The sequence below is a fragment of the Schistocerca nitens genome, chromosome 4 (assembly GCF_023898315.1).
Source record: "Schistocerca nitens isolate TAMUIC-IGC-003100 chromosome 4, iqSchNite1.1, whole genome shotgun sequence".
In the NCBI taxonomy this organism is placed as follows: domain Eukaryota; kingdom Metazoa; phylum Arthropoda; class Insecta; order Orthoptera; family Acrididae; genus Schistocerca; species Schistocerca nitens.
The window spans coordinates 290,489,561-290,511,037 of record NC_064617.1 but is presented as its reverse complement, the minus strand read 5'-3'; the positions used below and the strand labels follow the sequence as shown (position 1 = coordinate 290,511,037).

Genomic DNA, 21,477 nt, shown 5'->3' with positions numbered 1-21,477 from the left:
GTGAATTTTTGTGTCGTTCCCTTACAGCAGACGACTCCAGAAGATATTTGTTGCTGAAAGTTTTCAGGCATTTCTCCTTAGAACGTTAGGACCGTCTGTCTGACTTCTGTAGTGGTGTGGAGGTGGAAATTGCATCTTGCAGAAGCCATAGGGTAAAGGGTACATCTCAGATTAATCCATTGTGCAGAATGACAGAATAGCACCCACACGCTCACACTTCTAGTCGCTGAGCGACATCTACGGTCGTAAATGGCTTACTAGCCACGTTGAAATAGTGTTCTCCGAGTCGACCAAAGGACACATTATCGATGTGCTCTTTCTGGTGACCCTGTCCCTGTAGTACTTATGGCGTAGCGATATGCATTGACGATTAGGAAGCTGTAAAGTTTTTCTGCCTGCTCTTACTGGCCCTTCGTCCTGAAGAAGGCGTTCCCATGCTATCATCCCGTGATCCTCATACAGGCAACCTCCATTACGCGCATGTTCTTTTTGTAAATCATCCACCGATCTGTGAATTGTTAAAGTCATTTCCCATACACTAGTCACAATAAAATTTTATATTATCTTTTAGAATAACAGTAGGTAACTGCCGTACGGCTTTCAGTCCTGTGTTGTTGTTTTCTTAAGTCCGAAGGCTGGTTTGATGCAGCTTTCCATGCTACACTGCAACTGTACCTAATGGCGACTACTAATGTAGTTACTCTCCTAAATAGCACCCCAAACCTGTGGTTACTCGCACTTTAGGTACTTGGACGATGCACGATTTAAAAAGAAAACCTCGATGTATTCATGGGGTCGAGCTACGCGCCTCTGCTCTCACGCCCCGCAGTTAATTAGCTGCAAATAAAACCCATAACTGTTATCCTGCAGTAGAATAGTCTGTGCATGGATTGAACTGCGAGTTAATAAAATACACAGAAATACAAAATAAAATTAAATGAATAACTTAATGACAAGGGTTCTCTTCTAAATATTTGTAATTGATATAGATTACTGTGGTGTGCGTACTGTAAGACCTTCGGTACACACACCATCAGATTATTTGACTTGTCGCTCTAACGAAGTAGGCGAATGTCAGCAATATGTCTCGTGGTCTTATCGTGGCGTGTTTATCTTCTGTCGTTAGGTCAGACGATAGAAATGCCACTTGCGCGCTTAGAGTAGCAGGTTGACAGTGACCAACTTTAAACAGAACTTGATTAATTTTCACACACATTAATTTAAAATAATAACAATCATAAAAATTACTTAACTTGGTTCTGGATGCTATTTACAATTGACAATCTGAAGTTCCTTCGGTATTGGTACGTTAATCTTATTCTCACATATATCTCTGATACTTGACAATGTGTCTATTCATTTATCTTCATGGCTATGTACAGGAATATGGTAATATTATTAGGTGCAGACTGAAACTTGACTATAGACTGGTACAGACAAATGTAGAACTCGTACAGACTGGTGCAGACAAATGCAGATTGACTAGTCGGAGGTCTGTACACTCGTTATAATACCTCGCGCGTTCAGATATCACTGCGCGAGTGTGATCCTCGAGGAGAAAAGGTTCTACGTTAGCAGCAATCTGGTTGGCTGCGTTACATATTAATACGCGGATCGGCGGAAGCAGAATTTGGTCCGTCTCTAAGGCAGCGTCATCTCGTAGTGGGGAGACGGACGAGCGCTGTGCCTGCGCTGTTGTGCTTAGCGGGGCGCGCTCTAGTGGGAAAGTTGTGTACGCGCTGACTACGCGGAACTATGTACACAACAATTAAAAAGAACTACGTTAAACTATGTTAATTCAGGAAAGAACATCTCAAATAAACCTGAAGTGGTCCTACAATATTCAGTTAAAATACAGACAGAAAATACGCTTATCAAATGCGGCCAAGTTACGTTGAGAGCATCACCAGAACAGTCATCAAAGATACGTGAAAACTAAGTCAGTTTCGTAATTACAATACACAAAATATTCACCAGCTTAAAACAGTACGGAGTTCAATGTGATGACGAGTAGGAACCAATACTCTATCCTCGGTTCTGTAACACAACTCCTACTCCGGCTGCACCTCCAGACCTCTCGAAATATACTACTGCCCATTAAAATTGCAACACCAAAAGGAATGCAGATGATAAACGGGTATTCATTGGACAAATACATTATACTAGAACTGACATGTGATTACATTTTTACGCAATTTGGGTGCATAGATCCTGAGAAATCAGTACCCAGAAGAACCACCTCAGGCCGTAATAACGGCCTTGATACGCCTGGGCATTGAGTCAAACAGAGCTTGCATGGGGTGTACAGGTACAGCTGCTCATGCAACTTCAACACGATACCACAGTTCATCAAGAGTAGTGACTGGTATATTGCGACGAGCCAGTTGCTCGGCCACCATTGACCAGACATCTTCAACTGGTGAGAGATCTGGGGAATGTATTGGCCAGGGCAGCAGTCGACCATTTTCTTTATCCAGAAAGGCCCCAACCTTGTGTGAATGCTCTGAAAAGCTAATAATTTGCATATCACAGCATCTTCTTCCTGTCGGTTAAATTCGCGTCTGTAGTACGTCATTTTCGTGGTGTAGCAATTTTAATGGCCAGTAGTGTATAAAGTCCCTTAAGGAGTTAAAGTGTGGTAGCTGAACAACCGAATCACATACGTTACTATGTTTATATGAACTTTTTTGTTTGGTTTTACTTGTAGAATAACATATTAAAATATTTGCATATCTTCGTGTATAAAGGGGGAACAGGGGGCTGTGTCGACGTACTGGAGTTGTTCTTTTGTGGGGTTGTTTAACGAGAGCAGCTTCATTATGCCTCGTAGAAGAAAGCAAGCGTCTTTAGAGTACGTTTCGGATTACGACCGAGAAAGAACAGTTGTGTATAGGGATTGCGGATTATCCTTCAGAGAAATCGGTGATCGTGGCGTACGGAAACGAGCAACTGTGATGATCTGTAACCACTGAATGCAGGGGGGAATGACAGACCTGCGGAACCGATTGCACTCACCTCGTTGCACCACTACAGGTGGTGACAGGCGTTTGTGCACATGGCAGTGATGGTCCGCTCTGCCACATTACGAACCATATCATAACAAACTCGGTCAGTTGCGCAACAGGCAGTGTCTGCGCGTACCAGTCGACGTCGTTTGCAGCAGAGTGGGCTGCGTTTCAAAAAAAAAAAAAATGTTCAAATGCATGTGAAACCTTTGGAACTTAACTGCTAAGGTCATCAATCACTAAGCTTACACACTACTTAACCTAATTTATCCTAAGGACAAACACACACATCCATGCCCAAGGGAGGACTCGAACCTCCGCCGGGGCCAGCCGCACAGTCCACGACTGCAGTGCCTGAGACCGCTCGGCTAATCCCCCGGGGCTGCTGCGTTTACCACTGGCTCAACACCACAGGTATTTGCGCCCGCAATGGCGCGATGAGCGACGGGCGTGGACAAACTAATGCAACGACGCTGTTTTTATCGACGAATCCCGATTCTGCCTACACCACCACGATGGTCGGATTGGAGTCTGGAAACATCGTGCTGGAAGATTGTTTAACTGTTGCCTTATACCTTGCCATGATAGTCCTGCACTATATTTAATGGTCTGGGGTGGTATTGGAATCCACTGCCGCCGCCCTGCCCCCTCCTCCCCCCCCCCCCCCCAGTGCGCATTGCCGGTACACTAACCAGCCACCGTTACGTCTCTGAAGTGTTGGACCCTGTGGTCCTCTCATATCTTCGGAGTTTGCCGACGGCCACCATGGAACATGATAATGCGCGATTGCGTGATCACACGTGCCACGCAGTGTTCAAGACTTCTTCATCGCCGATCGTATTGCATTGCTCCCTTGGCCTCAGTTCTCCCGATCTCTCGCCTGTCGAAAATGTCCAGTCGATGATTGCGGATCGACTTGCCCGGTATACACCACTTAGTGCTACACCAGATCAGCTTTTGGCAACATGTGGAATCAGCGTGGATTCCTATACCCCAATAACACATCCAGAGCCTCTTTGATTCAATGCCGAGGCGTGTAGCAGCGGTTATAGCAAATCAGTTTGGCTGTGATATCTCCGGTCCTTCTTGGTTTGTCTATTGGGTGGCCAGCAGTGTAATTAACGACGGATGAGCGTGAGAATCTCATTCTACATCTACATCTACATTTATACTCCGCAAGCCACCCAACGGTGTGTGGCGGAGGGCACTTTACGTGCCACTGTCATTACCTCCCTTTTCTGTTCCAGTCGCGTATGGTTCGCGGGAAGAACGACTGTCTGAAAGCCTCCGTGCGCGCTCCGTGATCTCCTCGGGAGGTATAAGTAGTGGGAAGCAATATATTCGATACCTCATCCAGAAACGCACCCTCTCGAAACCTGGACAGCAAGCTACACCGCGATGCAGAGCGCCTCTCTTGCAGAGTCTGCCACTTTGCTAAACATCTCCGTAACGCTATCACGGTTACCAAATAACCCTGTGACGAAACGCGCCGCTCTTCTTTGGATCTTCTCTTTCTCCTCCGTCAACCCGATCTGGTACGGATCCCACACTGATGAGCAATACTCAAGTATAGGTCGAACGAGTGTTTTGTAAGCCACCTCCTTTGTTGATGGACTACATTTTCTAAGGACTCTCCCAATGAATCTCATCCTGGTACCCGCCTTACCAACAATTAATTTTATATGATCATTCCACTTCAAATCGTTCCGCACGCATACTACCAGATATTTTACAGAAGTAACTGCTACCAGTGTTTGTTCCGCTATCATATAATCATACAATAAAGGATCCTTCTTTCTATGTATTCGCAATACATTACATTTGTCTATGTTAAGGGTCAGTTGCCACTCCCTGCACCAAGTGCCTATCCGCTGCAGATCTTCCTGCATTTCGCTGCAGTTTTCTAATGCTGCAACTTCTCTGTATACTACAGTATCATCCGCGAAAAGCCGCATGGAACTTCCGACACTATCTACTAGGTCATTTATATATATTGTGAAAAGCAATGGTCCCATAACACTCCTCTGTGGCACGCCAGAGGTTACTTTAACGTCTGTAGACGTCTTTCCATTGATAACAACATGCTGTGTTCTGTCTGCTAAAAATTCTTCAGTCCAGTCACACAGCTGGTCTGATATTCCGTAGGCTCTTTCTTTATCAGGCGACAGTGCGGAACTGTATCGAACGCCTTCCGGAAGTCAAGGAAAATAGCATCTACCTGGCAGCCTTTATCTGATGTTTTCTGGGTCTCATGAACAAATAAAGCGAGTTGGGTCTCACACGATCGCTGTTTCCGGAATCCATGTTGATTCCTACAGAGTAGATTCTGGGTTTCCAAAAACGACATGATACGCAAGCAAAAAACATGTTCTAAAATTCTACAACAGATCGACGTCAGAGATATAGGTCTATAGTTTTGCGCATCTGATCGACGACTCTTCTTGAAGACTGGGACTACCTGTGCTCTTTTCCAATCATTTGGAACCTTCCGTTCCTCTAGAGACTTGCGGTACACGGCTGTTAGAAGGGGGGCAAGTTCTTTCGCGTACTCTGTGTAGAATCGAATTGGTATCCCGTCAGGTCCAGTGGACTTTCCTCTGTTGAGTGATTCCAGTTGCTTTTCTATTCCTTGGACACTTATTTCGATGTCAGCCATTTTTTCGTTTGTGCGAGTATTTAGAGAAGGAACTGCAGTGCGGTCTTCCTCTGTGAAACAGCTTTGGAAAAAGGTGTTTAGTATTTCAGCTTTACGCGTGTCATCCTCTGTTTCAATGCCATCATCATTCTGGAGTGTCTGGATATGCTGTTTCGAGCCACTTACTGATTTAACGTAAGACCAGAACTTCTTAGGATTTTCTGTCAAGTCGGTACATAGAATTTTACTTTCGAATTCACTGAACGCTTCACGCGTAGCCCTCCTTACGCCAACTTTGACATCGTTTAGCTTCTGTTTGTCTGAGAGGTTTTGGCTGCGTTTACACTTGGAGTGAAGCTCTCTTTGCTTTCGCAGTAGTTTCCTAACTTTGTTGTTGAACCACGGTGAGTTTTTCCCGTCCCTCAGAGTTTTACTCGGCACGTACCTGTCTAAAACGCATTTTACGACTGCCTTGAACTTTTTCCATAAACACTCAACATTGTCAGTGTCGGAACAGAAATTTTCGTTTTGATCTGTTAGGTAGCCTGAAATCTGCCTTCTATTACTCTTCCTAAACAGATAAACCTTCCTCCCTTTTTTTATATTCCTATTAACTTCCATATTCAGGGATGCTGCAACGGCCTTATGATCACTGATTCCCTGTTCTGCACATACAGAGTCTAAAAGTTCGGGTCTGTTTGTTATTAGTAGGTCCAAGATGTTATCTCCACGAGTCGGTTCTCTGTTTAATTGCTCGAGGTAATTTTCGGATAGTGCACTCAGTATAATGTCACTCGATGCTCTGTCCCTACCAGCCGTCCTAAACATCTGAGTGTCCCAGTCTACATCTGGTAAATTGAAATCTCCACCTAAGACTATAACATGCTGAGAAAATTTATGTGAAATGTATTCCAAATTTTCTCTCAGTTGTTCTGCCACTAATGCTGCTGAGTCGGGAGGTCGGTAAAAGGAGCCAACTATTAACCTAGCTCGGTTGTTGAGTGTAATCGTGCAGTGAGTCACTTACATGGCATGAATCACTTATTGTAAGACATTCGAATTAGGTATTACGGAAACAAAATCTTTGCTTCCTTCCTCAAGACAAGAAGTGGTCGTTTTGTATTGGTTTCCTTTTAGGAAATTATAAATTTTCGCATGTGATTAAATTCAATTTTGAGTAGGGGATTCGTCTAAGAGGGAAATTACCGTGTTTTCCGAGTGACTATAGTATTTGTAAACTAATTCTTTCTGCTTCTGTCACTTTCTACTAATATTTATTAGTATCACACGTTTCGGCAACATGCTGCCATCATCAGGTGCATTAGAGTTACATGCCCATTATCGGGAGAACCGATAGAGGTATTCAAGGTACGCTCCGCCACACACCGTCAGGTGGCTTGCGGAATATGTATGTAGATGTAGATGAATCTGAAGTAGCCCGGCCGGCTAGCCGCGTGGTCTAACGCGTTGCTTCCCGAGATGGAAGGCGTGCCGATCCCCGGCACGAATCCACCCGTCGGATTAATGACGAGGTTCGGTGTGCCGGCAAGCCTGTGGATGATTTTTAAGGCGAATGCGGGCTGTTTCCCCTTATTCCCCCTAGTTACACTATGTCGGCGATTGCTGTGCAAACACTGTCTCCACGTACGCGTACACCATAATTACTCTACCATGCAAACATTTGGGGTACACTCGTCTGATATGAAACGTTCCCGGGGTGTCCACTGGAGGCCGAACCGCACAATAACCCTGGGTTCGGTGTGGGGCGGCGGTGAGGTGAGTGGACTGCTGTAGCCTGTTGTGGTGTTTATGAACCACTGAGAGCTACGGCGGGACGAAGCCTCTCCGTCGTTTAAAGGTCCCCGGTTCAATACACAACACACGATCTGAAGTATGACGAAGTATGTGTAGTGTAGTATAATGTTTGTGTTGTATGGTGAAGACGATATGAGAAGGGAAGGGTGAACCCTGGTGCCGGCTCATACGTAGCTTACTCCTCGCGAACAGCACCAAGAGGGACGCCAAGCGTAACATGCCCATCCGACGGACGGGTCGTCATCAGATGTCACATGCCTGCTAAGAAGTTTGATATTAATACCAAGATATTGGCGGAAAATCTGCTAATCAGAATCATTACGCCCCCCCCCCTCTCTCCTTCCCTTGCCAGCCAATTGCTGGGACGCCCTACCTCTCCCCTCCCCTTGCCAGCCAAGTGCTGGGAGTGAAAATCTTTTCCACCACCAGGATTCGAACCGGCTTATCCCAAGGTGAAGCGCCACCCCACAGCCGTGCATTAGCGACCTCGGGCACGGAGGCGGGTTACGCTGGGGTAGTGCAGCAAAGAAAAGGTCGCCGCTCTTCCATGCCTATCTATTAACAGTTCGCTATTGTGATCCACGCATAACACGGCATTGCAGCTGGTTTTTAGCGTCGTTGTGTTGGTTTGTACTTGCAGCCAGTGCTCGAGCCTTTCGGACGGAGAGAGCTTCGAGTGCTACGGCGAGAGCGGTGACATCGAGCTGGATGGCGAGGCGCCCCAGGCCAGGTAAGCTATTTCCTCATCTAATAATTACGAGATTAAGTCCAATAAGTAACCCTATTCTGTAGTAGAGTCGGCGAAAGATCACTGGCAGCTATAGTTCAATTCTTTTTATCTTGGCGGCTCGAGTATGCCCGCCCAGACGCGGGAGATTGCTGCGTTGCCAGTTGCGAACGACACACGCGCCAAGAGAAGCAGCGCCATAGTATAGTATAGTTCGCAAACTTAAGTTTAGGGGGGAGCGCGCAGTTTATGAAGTAAAGCCACCACGGCCGCATTAACCCTTTCGCTGCTGCAGAGACGTGCTCCGCGCATTCCGCGCTGTGCAATTTGTTTGTATCTGAGGGGGACATCCAATGATACCAAATCCGACGAATTTGTGGTCAAATTTGTTATAATTGGATGTCCCCTTCCGAGAGGAACTAATTTTCATTAGGATTTCTTTTGGCTCTGTGTGTTGTTTTCAAGAGATTTCTATGTCCCCAGTTAAAATTAACACCCTTTATAACATAAACAGTGTTTATAAATTGGGAAATATTCCATCTTTAGCGACTGTAATAAAACTTTTATTTATACCAGAGTCATTCCGCTTTTTTCTAAAACGTTCTGATTAAAACAAAGTTGGCGAAGTACACAAAATTGAATTGTGGACGTAATAAAACATAGAAACTAAAATATATTGTCAGTGAGGCGCAGTGCACAAACAATTTGTGTTTGTTACAACGGACAGCAAATACTTGCCAAAACATAGATCAATTGACGAAAACATTGAATATGATGTTGCCAAAGCAGCGAAGCAAAGAAATGCGTCAGAGAATCAAGTAGCTCGGCAATGTACGAGCAGAAATTCTGCTCTAAATAATACTTTTAATACTGTCGCAAAAAAATGTTTCTCAATATGAATAATAAAACAGCGACTGCGGAAGAGAAGATATACAAACAAAACAGGTAACATGAATATTGTATGTGTGCCTTTTCAGTGTTTTTAATTCCTGTGAAAAGAAATATTGGAGGAAAAAATTAGGAAAACTGAAAACTTATTATGATTGTAATGCAGAGACAAAGCTCTAGAAATTTCAAAAAATCACATTCAAACGAATTAAACTCACGAACTAAGACACTTCGATATTGTTTTTAAATACAGAAATTATTAAGCACCAAACAAGGTTTGAACTTAGAACCTTCCACTTTACAGCCAAGCACGTTAATCATTATGCTAACGCAGCCCATCAGTTTAGAAAACTGCTGGAGGACTCTAAAATAGAACGCAAAATACCGACAAACACTGTTAGTATGACTATGAATTACTCACGTTTCGTCGAAGTACAATAGGAAATAAACAATTACCGCTGTTCTTTAATGCGGTTTGTGAGAATGATACAAACACCTTTCCTTGCTATCACCTGAATTAGGAGGCTTATTGCTTGTTTGGTTTAATTAATTAATAGAGTATGAAGCAATTGGTATAAAGAATGCTTTTTCCAAATTTTCTATAAAAGAAAGTCTGCTATCAAGACATTGCTTTTGTTCAGTTACTTTATCTATGACTGAACGTTTCTAAAACCGAAGACACTCGTCTGTGCTCTGCACTGCAGTCGAACTCTGGCAACGTCGTTCTCTGTTCATTGGCTGACTGTGTTTTGTGACGTCAGATGCGCAGAATGAACCTAAACTCGGCCGCCGTCGTAAATGACGCGCACTTTAGCAGTGCTGTTGCCAGCTTTCAACTGCGAAGCACAAACGGTTTCACGCGAAAACAGAAGTCGTCTTTAGAGCTGCGACAACAATTGGCGTTGCCATACCTGCATACACTGATCAACCAGAACATTCTGACCACCTACCTCATAGCCGGTATGTCCATTTTTGGCACGGATAACAGCGCCGACACGTCATGGCATGGAAGCAAAGAGGCCGTGGTAGTTCGCTGGAGGGAGACAGCACCACTTCTGCGCACACAACTCACCTAATTGCCATAAATTCCTAGGAGGGGGCGATGAGCTCTGACGCCACGTTTAATCACATCGGGTTCACAGCTGGCGAGTTGGGAGGGCTGCACATCAACCGGAACTCGTTTCCGTGTTCCTCGAACTACTGTATTACACTCCTGGCATTGTGTCACGGCACATTATCATGTTGATAAGTGCCACTGCTGTCGGGAAACATGATCGTCATGAAGAGGTGTACGTGGTCTGCAACCAGTGCACGATACTCCTTGGCCGTCATGGTGCCCTGCCAATACGAATGTTCTCCAGAGCATAATGGATCCGCCGCTAGCTGGCCTCTGCATCCTGCAGTACTGGTGTCAAGGAGCTGTTCCCCTGGAAGACGACGGATTGATGCCCTCCCAACGGCATGATGAGGAAGACATCAGGATTCATTAGACCATGCAATTCTCTGCTGCTGCGCCAACGTCAAGTGCCGATGGTCAGGTGCCCATTTCAGTCGTAGTTGCCGATGTCGTGGTGTTAACATTGGGACACGCATGGATCGTCTGCTGCGGAGGCCCATCGTTAGGAGCGTTCTGTGCACTATGTGTTCAGACACACTTCTACTTTGCCTACCATTAAAGTCTGGCGATAGTTCTACCACAGTTCGCCGCCTGTCCTGTTTTCCCAGTCTGCCCAGCCTACGGCGCCCGACATCTGTTATGAGGAGTGGCCGCCCAAACCTACGACGTCTGGACATGGTATCACCTTGGTTTCGCCACTTGCTGAAGTCACTCACCACAGCACTCCTCGAATACCCAGCAAGTCGTGCAGCTTCCGAAATGCTCGTGCCGAGCCTCCAGGCCGTCACAATCTTCCATTGGTCAGGTTCAGACAAATCGCGCGCTTTCCCCATTCTACAGGCGGACAGCACGCTCACTGATACCATATGCACTGTGCGTTTGTCTGACTAGCAGTCATTCCTCGCCAGATGACGCTGCTATCGCCTGGACGGGTTATTTGGACAGAAGATCGGTGGTCATAATGCTCTGGCTGATCAGTGTTTACAAAATCACGTACTTGACCGTTTGTGGTACCGTAAATGCGATCCGCGGAGCAGTCGCACCAAGCCCACTGTAGTTGTCACTTGTCTTCTTTAGCCTACTCTAGTGTAGAAGTATTCAGTAGCAGTTTCCATGCTACACTACTGGCCATTAAAATTGCTACACCAAGGAGAAATGCAGATGAGAAACGGATATTCATTGGACAAATATATTATACTAGAACTGACATGTGATTACATTTTCACGCAATTTGGGTGCATAGATCCTGAGAAATCAGTACCCAGAACAACCACCTCTGGTCGTGATATCGGCCTTGATACGCCTGGGCATTGAGTCAAACAGCGCTTGGATGGCGTGTACAGGTACAGCTGCCCATGCAGCTTCAGCACGATACCACAGTTCATCAAGAGTAGTGACTGGCGTATTGTGACGAGCCAGTTGCTCGGCCACCATTGACCAGACGTTTTCAATTGGTGAAAGATCTGGAGAATGTGCTGCCCAGGGCAGCAGACGAACATTTTCTGTATCCAGAAAGGCCCGTACAGGACCTGCAACATGCGGTCGTCCATTATCCTGCTGAAATGTAGGGTTTTGCAGGGATCGAATGAAGGGTAGAGCCACGGGTCGTAACACATCTGAAATGTAACGTTCACGGTTCAAAGTGCCGTCAATGCGAACAAGAGGTGACCGCGACGTGTAACCAATGACACCCCATACTATCACGCCGGGTGATACGCCAGTATGGCGATGACGAATACACGCTTCCAATGTGCGTTCACCGCGATGTCGCCAAACACGGATGCGACCATCATGATGCTGTAAACAGAACCTGGACTCATCTGAAAAAATGACGTTTGGCAATTCGTGCACCCAGGTTCGTCGTTGAGTACACCATCGCAGGCGCTCCTGTCTGTGATGCACCGTCAAGGGTAACCGCAGCCATGGTCTCCGAGCTGATAGTACATGCTGCTGCAAACGTCGTCCAACTGTTCGTACACATGGTTGTTGTCTTGCAAACGTCCCCATCTGTTGGCTCAGGGATCGAGACGTGGCTGCACGATCCGTTACAGCCATGCGGATAAGATGCCTGTCATCTTGACTGCTAGTGATACGAGGCCGTTGGGATCCAGCACGGCGTTCCGTATTACCCTCCTGAACCCACCTATTCCATATTCTGCTAACAGTCATTGGATCTCGACCAACGCGAGCAGCAATGTCGCGATAAGATAAACCGCAATCGCGATAGGTTACAATCCAACCTTTAGCAAAGTCTGAAACGTGACGGTACGCATTTCTTCTCCTTACACGAGGCATCACAACAACGTTTCACCAGGTAGCGCCCGTCAACTAACTACTGCTTGTGTATGAGAAATCGGTTGGAAACTTTGCTCATATCAGCACGTTGTAGGTCTAGCCACGGGCGCCAACCTTGTATGAATGCTCTGAAAAGCTAATCATTTGCATATCACAGCATCTTCTTCCTGTCGGTTAAATTTCGCGTCTGTAGCACGCCATCTTCGAGTTGTAGCAATTTTAATGGCCAGTAGTGTAATAAACAGATGATGTCTGCAATGCCACTGATTCCGCATAAAGTCCCACTGCAGCTGACATCAATAGCCCCTTCCATTTCTCCTTTCTTCATCTTCAATTAACATAAGATTTCAATTCAGTTTAGCACGTGTAAAGAACAGAGATGTTTTTAAACTGTCATTGATTGCTGACAAAATACTTCGTTAGGAAATAAATGTACCATGAATACTGCTGCCAGACATAAAATAGCGTCTAGAAAAACCTATAAGTAACATTCGTAAAAAAAAGGGAAAAAGGCCTTTGCAACGCTATTAGAGTTTCGCATTTGAAGCATTTGCGACGGTGTTAAAAATTTAAAGAAGGAAGTGAAAACAGTGATTCATTATAGCGCTTCTGTTACATTCCATGACCTTATGCCTTGCTTCTTAGAGGCGGGAAAGAAATATACTTGCACTGTAGTTGCGGCCATTTTCAGGCGGTTCCGAGGCTAAAAATACAACAGCCGGGCATTGAAATAAGAATGTAGGCCATTGTCGCCCTGGCAACCTTTGTATCGACCGTCTTCTTGCGTGTCTTGTATTCTGCCGCCTGCTGCCTCATTCAGCCAATTGTAACCGTATAATTACTGTGAGTTCCTTCCTTTTTTGCATGGCTGTGATACTACACCCACAGCTGTTATATAAATATTACCATTCCGAAAGCTGAATAGTAACTTAGTAGGCTATCAAGCGTATGTCACCTCACAATGGAGAGTTCTGACTAAGGTCCGCAATATTGTAAGAAAAAAAAAAAAAAGCTCGGGAAGACCGTCTCCGCAGCCTAACCGTTGCCAGCACGGTAGCCCAGCATGTTCGGTCAGTGGACTGACAATATTGTACACTCTAAGCCAGGGGTCTCCAAACTTTTTAGTCCGCGGGCCACATTGACTCCTCCACGAAGTCATGAGGGCCAAGATTTATCTGGTGGGATTAAAGCACCCTAGCACTCCATGATCACCGTAATGTAAGGCTAAAGGAAAGATGAAATTGCAAAAACCTAAGGTTGAAGGAATAGCTACCACTGAAACGAACTACGATTTTTATTTAATTACATAATTTTGATTGGTGGACGTACCTGACCGAAATTCTGGCGAATTTCACCGACAAAAAAGTATGTCACAGCACATTCTTCACGAAAGCGTCCTGCAAAGTTAACGAAATCTCAAAATCATTATTAGCAACACCATTACTGCAAGACTTAACAGAGATAAGAGTATGTCAACGCATTGTTATTTCAAGCGGCGCAACAATAAGCTTAGTTATGTAGTTTTGTAGCGAGTAGCAGAGCCAGAGCACATATTTGATAGTTCTGTTGCGTTATTGTGTCTATGTTGCGAGTGTCTCAAGAGTTTTTTTAGTGTTTTATGCGCTGTACTAGTAGATGAGACGACGAAGTGTGGGACAAATCAAAGTTTGAATTCGAAGAGACAAGGAAAATCTGAAAATCGAAATCCATATAGCACGACTTGAATATTTTTTGACTGTATTTTTTAGTGGAACTACAGTGTAACTGTATTTAATTTAGTAATTAAAGTACCTTAAAAATAAATTCATTGCATTTTGTTTAGGCAGATTACTCCCTAGTTTTATTAGTATTAAATAGCACAATTTCATTTTCAGGTTACAACCTTTTGTGTTCTGTACAAATGTGGAAAAGGAACGAAAGGTTGACAGTGAATGTAGAATTTTTAAAGAGCAGTGGGGATGTCAATATGTCGTGGTGGAGTCAAGCAACAAACCAATGTGTATTATTTGCAATGAAGCAATATCAGTCTTCAAAGAATACAATATAAAACGTCATTATGAGACTAAGCACTCTCAGAATTACTCCAAGTTTAAGGATGCGAACGAGGTAAGTGATTTGTGAAAGGTATAGGTTATTGTTAGTCAGGCCCATGAAACGTCCTCAAAAATTATAAATGACTGTGCTTAAACTGACACACAATATATTTAGCGCAACGCAATCTGACTTTCAAAAATCCCTACAAAAGAATGGCCCTGACTAACAATAATCTATACCTTTCACAAATCACTTACCTCACAAAAATCTTCGTTACTCGAACTACTGCAATACAGCCAGCTAAATAAAAGATTCTAAATACTGAAGGCTCTAACTACTGATAGGCATAGTTAGCAAAACCTTAATAGTGTTCAAAAGTCATTATATATCAGTTCATGATATCCAGTATTACAAATTTACTCTTTCTGGCGGACACACGTCCAGATCGTCTGCTCTTAAAATTCCGCCATCTCTCTCCCCACATCCACCACTGCTGGCGGCTCACCTTCAACTGCGCAACGCTACGAGCTGTTAACAGCCAACTGCCCAACACTACAATAGCAAATGTTCCAACAATGCCAGCCAGCCACAGACTGCACACAGCACAGCCAGCATAAAAACCTAAACAGCCTACTTACAATTGCATTTTATAAGTAATAAAAATTGGTTGATCGCATAACTTCTGTTCTTTTATGTAACTAAAGCGATTATTTCTGATGTAAGTACAGTTTACACGCACAAACAAAAAAATCCATAATTATCGTTGTTATTTTGTACTCAATAGAACGCTCTTCATCATGATCAAACGCAAGAGTATCCTGCTGTTACTGATAAATGCGGAAGTTGTTTATGAATAACAGAAACATATTTCATACACTTTCAACGAAATATTGAAACGATGTTTGATATATAGAATGCTCTTCATCATGATCAAACGCAAGAATATCTTGCTGTTACTGATAAATGCGGAAGTTGTTTATGAATAACAGAAACATATTTCATACACTTTCAACGAAATATTGAAACGATGTTTGATATATTTTTGCTTTGCGTTTTTTTTTTTTAATTTTACCTTTTTGTTGAGGAAATTGCGTTTTCTAGCACTATATAATAAATCTGCATTTTTTCGTTATTTTTACTACAACATCCCTCGGTTTCACATTACAAATCATTTTCGAATAAAACCTGAATTAAACATTGACAGGTTTAATTTTGCTATAGATACTGTTGTCTTTTAAATGACACAAAGGAGGATAACTATGAAGAACAAAAATCTTCCAAAGGATAGGTGGCCCTTTATATATCCTCACTCAGTATCTAGATAGTTTACCGCTTCCAGTTTTTAGGACAATCTAGTAAGACATTGATCACATGTATAAAGAAAACGGACCTTATGAGGTAATGCCTGATAGGTATGCAACACGCCTAACATACAGGCAATGGGGATACGACCTTAACTGACCAAATGCACTAGGAAAACTACCTTCCTTACTTACGATAATCTCCGTCAACCAACAGTAGTTTTACAACTCTAAGTATTGGTGATACAGTAAGCTAGTGGTGGAGGAGTAAGGGAGGTGACGTGTGTTGTGTTGTGTTTCAGAGAAGGCCGGCGGAGCCCGCTGGCGCGGCACACGTGGCTGAGGACCAGCCTGCGCAGGCCCAACTCGAGCAGGTAACTCCACCCACACTGACTGTCCTGCAACCAGCACTGCATGCCAGCGACTAACCCCACTCACCGCCCACTAGGCTAGCACCACGCGTTGTTGGGCCCCATCATTAACTACTGTGTTACTGCAATGAGCCACTTCGTTCTCCATTTGGAGAACCTCGTTTGCTTGTCTTTCAATCTACAGTCTCATTAATATTTCCATAAGGTCAATTGACTGTTGCTCATATTTTGATTTTGGTTTTATTGAAACTATGGGATTTACAAACAATATTATGCGGTGCTGGTAGACTTTAAACATCCATATAAGATTCGGCATCAGTGTGTGAGAGAGGCCTTACGAAAACTGTTTCAAATGCGTGTACATGCTCGTGTTTAACAGAATACAGATGGTTTTCTTTCCTCAAACTGCCAAATTTATTTTAATACCAGTGACTTTCGCATAAACTACCTATGCTGCTGGAAGATAGAGACACTGGTGAGGTACTTCTATGAATGTATACGTGTAAACTGAAGCGAAGAATGTAAATTTGTACCGAAACTGGGATTTAAACCCAGGTCTGCTGCTCACTAGGCACGTGGGCTGACTACTAACCACCCAGGCACAGTGGCTTTGCACAACTGCATGGACTACCCTGGCACGCCTCCCTCCTCAGTTCAAATTCCCATTCACACCTCAGCCCACCTGGTATTCCCCCTAAACTGGAACAGCATTGCATAGGCTCTCCAACAGTATTGGAGCATGGGTTTCAGGCAGGATTCCACAATTCGTTCGACGCTGAGGTGCTATTCCAATACAGTAGAAGAGCCTTTGCAATGCCGTTCTAGTGGTAGTACCAAGTGGACAGAGGTGTGAATGGGAATTTGTACTGATGAGGGGTAATCCGTGCAGTTTTGCAAATCCACTGTGCCAGGGTGGCGCATCTGTGTAAAGAGCGGGGGACGCAGCTTCGAATCCTGGCCTTGGTACAAATTTTCATTCATTGCTTTAGTCTGCATATATACATCATAAATGTTCGAGACTTGAAAATGTGGAACCATGTAGTTTCATTTGATATCAGAGGGAACAAGGCAAATTGTTCCGAATGCGTGTACGTGCAATGTTTAACGCTTTCAGTACCAGTGATTTCTGCCTGAGGCAATCATTTTATTAATTTTTATTTTGAAGTCCCAGTAGCTTCCGTATAAACCTCCGATGCTATTTTAAGACAGATTCATCTAGTGGTACAGTGAGGTACAATCTACGAATGTACTGCAGTGTAACAGTAACAGCGTTCAAAGCGGTAGTAGGTGTGGAAATTGTGCTACGTGGCTGTAGGAGATTGTGACATGTGTTATTTTTTATAGTGATCATATTGAGGACAACATTGACAGGGAAAGTAGGGGTATCTAAAGTTATTGTAATATAAATCTGTGTTTGTACTATAGCTCTCATGAGTGGTTTAAAAATGAAAGCGCTGGAGTAGTACGTACTTTTGATGTAAAAAGTTTAACAAACTTTAGACCCATTTTTGTTATTTTGGAGTATAATTTGATTTAGGTGTTAAGAGTTTGTGGGAGTTTCGAGATGTGGCATTGTGTCAAGGAAAAATCTGAAATTGCTTTCAAAAACAGGATAGTCAGAAACAGTGTGTAAAGCTTATAATGGTATTGCAGGGTAACTTGTGCTAATAAATAAATGTTAAGAAAAAAATTCGAAAGGTTGCGCCGTTTCCGATTTTATGAGTAATGGAGCTAGCCAATCAGGTCATTGCGCTCGCAGTTTCAAGCAGTCTGCCAGATACAATTAGACTCTGTTGTTCTTATGGTATATATGATAGCGCACGAACTGTTCAACCGTTGGCTTGGGTTCGATTCTTAATGCAGTCCGAGGTCCTATTTTTGTATCGCTCCCTTGTTCGGGCTAAGGAAACCAAGCGAAGACGCAACTTATCGACTTTTGTTTTTAATAATCATTTCTCAGAATAACCTACCCTGCAACAGCCTTAGAAGCTTGTTAGACTGTTTCTGACCACCCTGTGTATCTCATGAAATGACGGCTGGTTGAAAATTATGTGTCCCAGAGCTTCCAAAGTGAAATCACTTTCTTAAAAAAAATTGACTGTTTACGTGTATTCAAGAGCTTCTGAATGAGGTTAAAAACGTACATCGTACCATCTAAAAAAAATTAACCTTCCTTTAGTAACTTCGTGGATACCAACTGATGGCCTTGATGATAATGATGATGATTTTGAGTTTAAACAGACAAAACATTTTAGGCCATCAGTCTCTTATACACTCCCGAAGGAAGTGAACATTTTCCAAAGGTTTGTATAGTGTATCTCTGAGGCGGGATGCTGTTACCAGCCCAGTATTTACCTAGTTGGATGTGGAAAACCGCCTAAAAACTACATCCGAGATGACTGGCCTACCAGCGCCCGTTGTCATTGTTCGACCCGGGTCAGTATTGCCTCCCTGTGTCCCTGAACTGGCATGTTAACAAGTTTGGCTATCCGGGCAGGTTGTTGACACAAAAGTTAAGAGTTAATGGGCCCGTGTGCCTGCTATACTTTACTGAAAACGTTTTCGTATTTCGAACCATTCAAAAAATAAAAAGTGTGTAATAAGTTTTAGGGGACATAAACAGGGTGACTCAGCTGCCCATACCGATTTGTTCTACGCAATCCACAACATGTCTGTATCAGGAGTGTTATCCAGACAGGCGACAACTACGTAATCAATATAATTTCCCTCTCAGAGCTTTGGGCCATTGCTAGCAAACAGAATCATACTGTAAAAAACACAATTGAGGATTATTACACGGTATTTTTGGACCAAGATATACCTTACTTCTCGCATACTTACCCAACTGTCTTGAATCATTCTTTGGGTAATTAGTGTTGTAGTCATATAGGTTTTGGATGTCTCAGTAAGTTTATTCCGTTTACAGTACTTAATCTTTCGTAAATGGTTCAGAAACATTTTCTTATAAAGTATTCTTGACTATTGGAAACAGCGAAATTAACGGGAGATATTAAAATCGGAAGCATGGAAGTAACAACTTTCCGATATATAACTTCTGAACCATTTCCGAAAGATTAAGTAATATAAACGGAATAAACTTGCAGAGACATCCAAAAACTGTATGATTATACCAGCAATTACACAAAGAAAGATTGGAGATATTTGTATAAACATGGCAGAAGTAAGATATATCTTTGTCCAAAAAGAGCGTAACTCACGGCCAATCTCATTTGTATCTCTTACAGTGTGATTCCGTTTGCTAGCAGTCACCCAGAGCTGCGAGAGGGAATTTATATCGGTTACGTGGCTGCATACCGTTCCTGATACGGATGTACTGTGAATTGCATAACATAAATCGGTAGGGGTAGCTGAATCACCGTGTACAAAGTCGTGAGAAATGACGAGCATCAGCTGCCACAGGCGCCAGTATCGATGTGAGTTCGTCACTACAGGAGCTAATGACGTACTACAAGGGAATTCCAACTGCCCTGTCTGAGTATGTGCCCTCCCGTGAATGTGTAGCCTCAGCTAAGGACACATACCGTCTGCTGCATTTTGAGGGCCACGGCTGACGCGTCAGACCCGGTGTGCTAATACTCCTTTCGTTAGAGGGTCCTTCCCAACAGGAACGCTAAAATCACGTCATAAGGAACTGGCGGAAGGGACATACCTCTGTTTTCGTAGGCTACACTACTTCTCGATCGTATTCAAAAAATTTGATTGCAGTTTTTCCTTCTTTTTTGTGTGTGTTAAAATAGGTGAGGGAGGGAGGTGAGGTGGTAGTGCTTAGTGCAGCACAAACCACCTGGTAACATTGACTAAATAATTGTGTTTCACAAATGCTACGAAAACAGGAAGGTATGCAGATGATCAGCACATGCTTAACGCAGTGGTTCCCAAACCTTTCCCCTGATGAAACATTTTGATAATCCTTGTACTTTGATGGAACACCTTGTTTTGAAGGTTAATAAAATTTTAAAAAATGAGGAAACTTTTCTTATTCAGCGATTACTTTAATTGTAAATCATAACTAATAACAAATAAACCATAATAATATTTAAAAAAATAAATTAGTATCATCAAAATGTCAGAAAAACCTCCATGTTATTAATTTTTTCGCAGAGCACTTATTGACTTCCTGCGGGACCCCAGTGTTCCACGGAACACAGTGTGGGAAACCCTGCTGCAGCTGCTGGAAGCTAACCCTCAAACCAATTGCAAAAAATGCCCTTAAAACGCGTAGATATAAATAAAGACCAGATTTCGTTCGACTTCACATGACTATCTGTTCGCAGCAATTTAAAACGCAAGGATTGCATGAATTTAACTGTGGGGAATGAGAGTTTGAGACTGAGATTTGCTGCAAGAATCTAAATGATTTGTATTCACCTGCGTCCGACCTGGTTTAGGAAATCCTCGTCCTAACAATTCTTGTGAACTGTTCGTCGATCTGGGACTCCTACGTAGTTGGATTGATGGAAGAGATGGCAAGATTCAAAGAAAAGCTGCACTGTTCCTTACGGTGTAGTTCAACAGTCCAGTTGAAGTGTGGAAATGTTAAGCGCTCTAAGCGCCAAATCTGGAATTTGTCAGGAAGATGGAAAAACAATGTATGTCTGTCTGTGCGCAACTGATTTGTATCCAAAAAAATTGGGAAGGTATTCTGATACCACAAAATTATGCTGCTCACGGCATCACCGCAAAAAATGACGAGAGAAATTATAAAATAAATACTTTCTTAAGAGCGTTCTAAGTGAAATACCAAGAAACTGACTGGTTATAAGTGGCAATAAGGCCGAGCGGTTCTAGGCACTGCAGTCCGAAACCGCGCTGCTGCTACGGTCGCAGGTTCGAAACCTGCCTCGGGCATGAATGTGTGTCATGTCCTTAGATTAGTTAGGCTTAAGTAGTTTCTAAGTCTAGGGGACTGATGATCTCAGATGATAAGTCCCATAGTGGTTAGAGCTATTTGAGCCGTTTTGAAGAAAGATTTTACAAACTCACTCTTGGGAGAAAAAGGAAAAAGAAAACTCTAGCCACCCATTGTTATAATGCTATTTATTTACATAAATATCGCCGTTACCTCTTTCGAACGACAGCTTCACATTGAGACACTGTTCAAGTTGTTCTTTGCGTTATTTGTCAAAAAGCGAATAACTAATGTAAACTCTAAGGGCTATTCGGAAAGTAAGTTCTGTTCGGTTGCGAAATGGAAACCACTGATAAAATCAAAAATGTTTTATTTGCAACAGTTAGCTACACATTTCATCTACTTCTGTACACAATCAC

At 43.3% G+C, this 21,477-nt stretch overlaps 1 protein-coding gene across 5 annotated transcripts in view; it reads left to right on the top strand.

The window, feature by feature from the left end:
• The window catches only part of LOC126253585 (rab11 family-interacting protein 4), a 968,661-nt gene that overhangs the window by 695,432 nt on the left and 251,752 nt on the right, over positions 1-21,477 (top strand). For 4 of the 5 annotated variants that reach the window (XM_049955014.1, XM_049955013.1, XM_049955012.1 and 1 more), the window contains 2 exons: positions 8,096-8,185; positions 16,120-16,191. The exons of the other annotated variant lie outside the window; for it this stretch is intronic. In XM_049955014.1, coding sequence (XP_049810971.1) covers positions 8,096-8,185; positions 16,120-16,191 — 162 coding nt within the window. The remainder of the gene's footprint in view (positions 1-8,095; positions 8,186-16,119; positions 16,192-21,477) is intronic. 5 annotated transcript variants of the gene reach the window in all.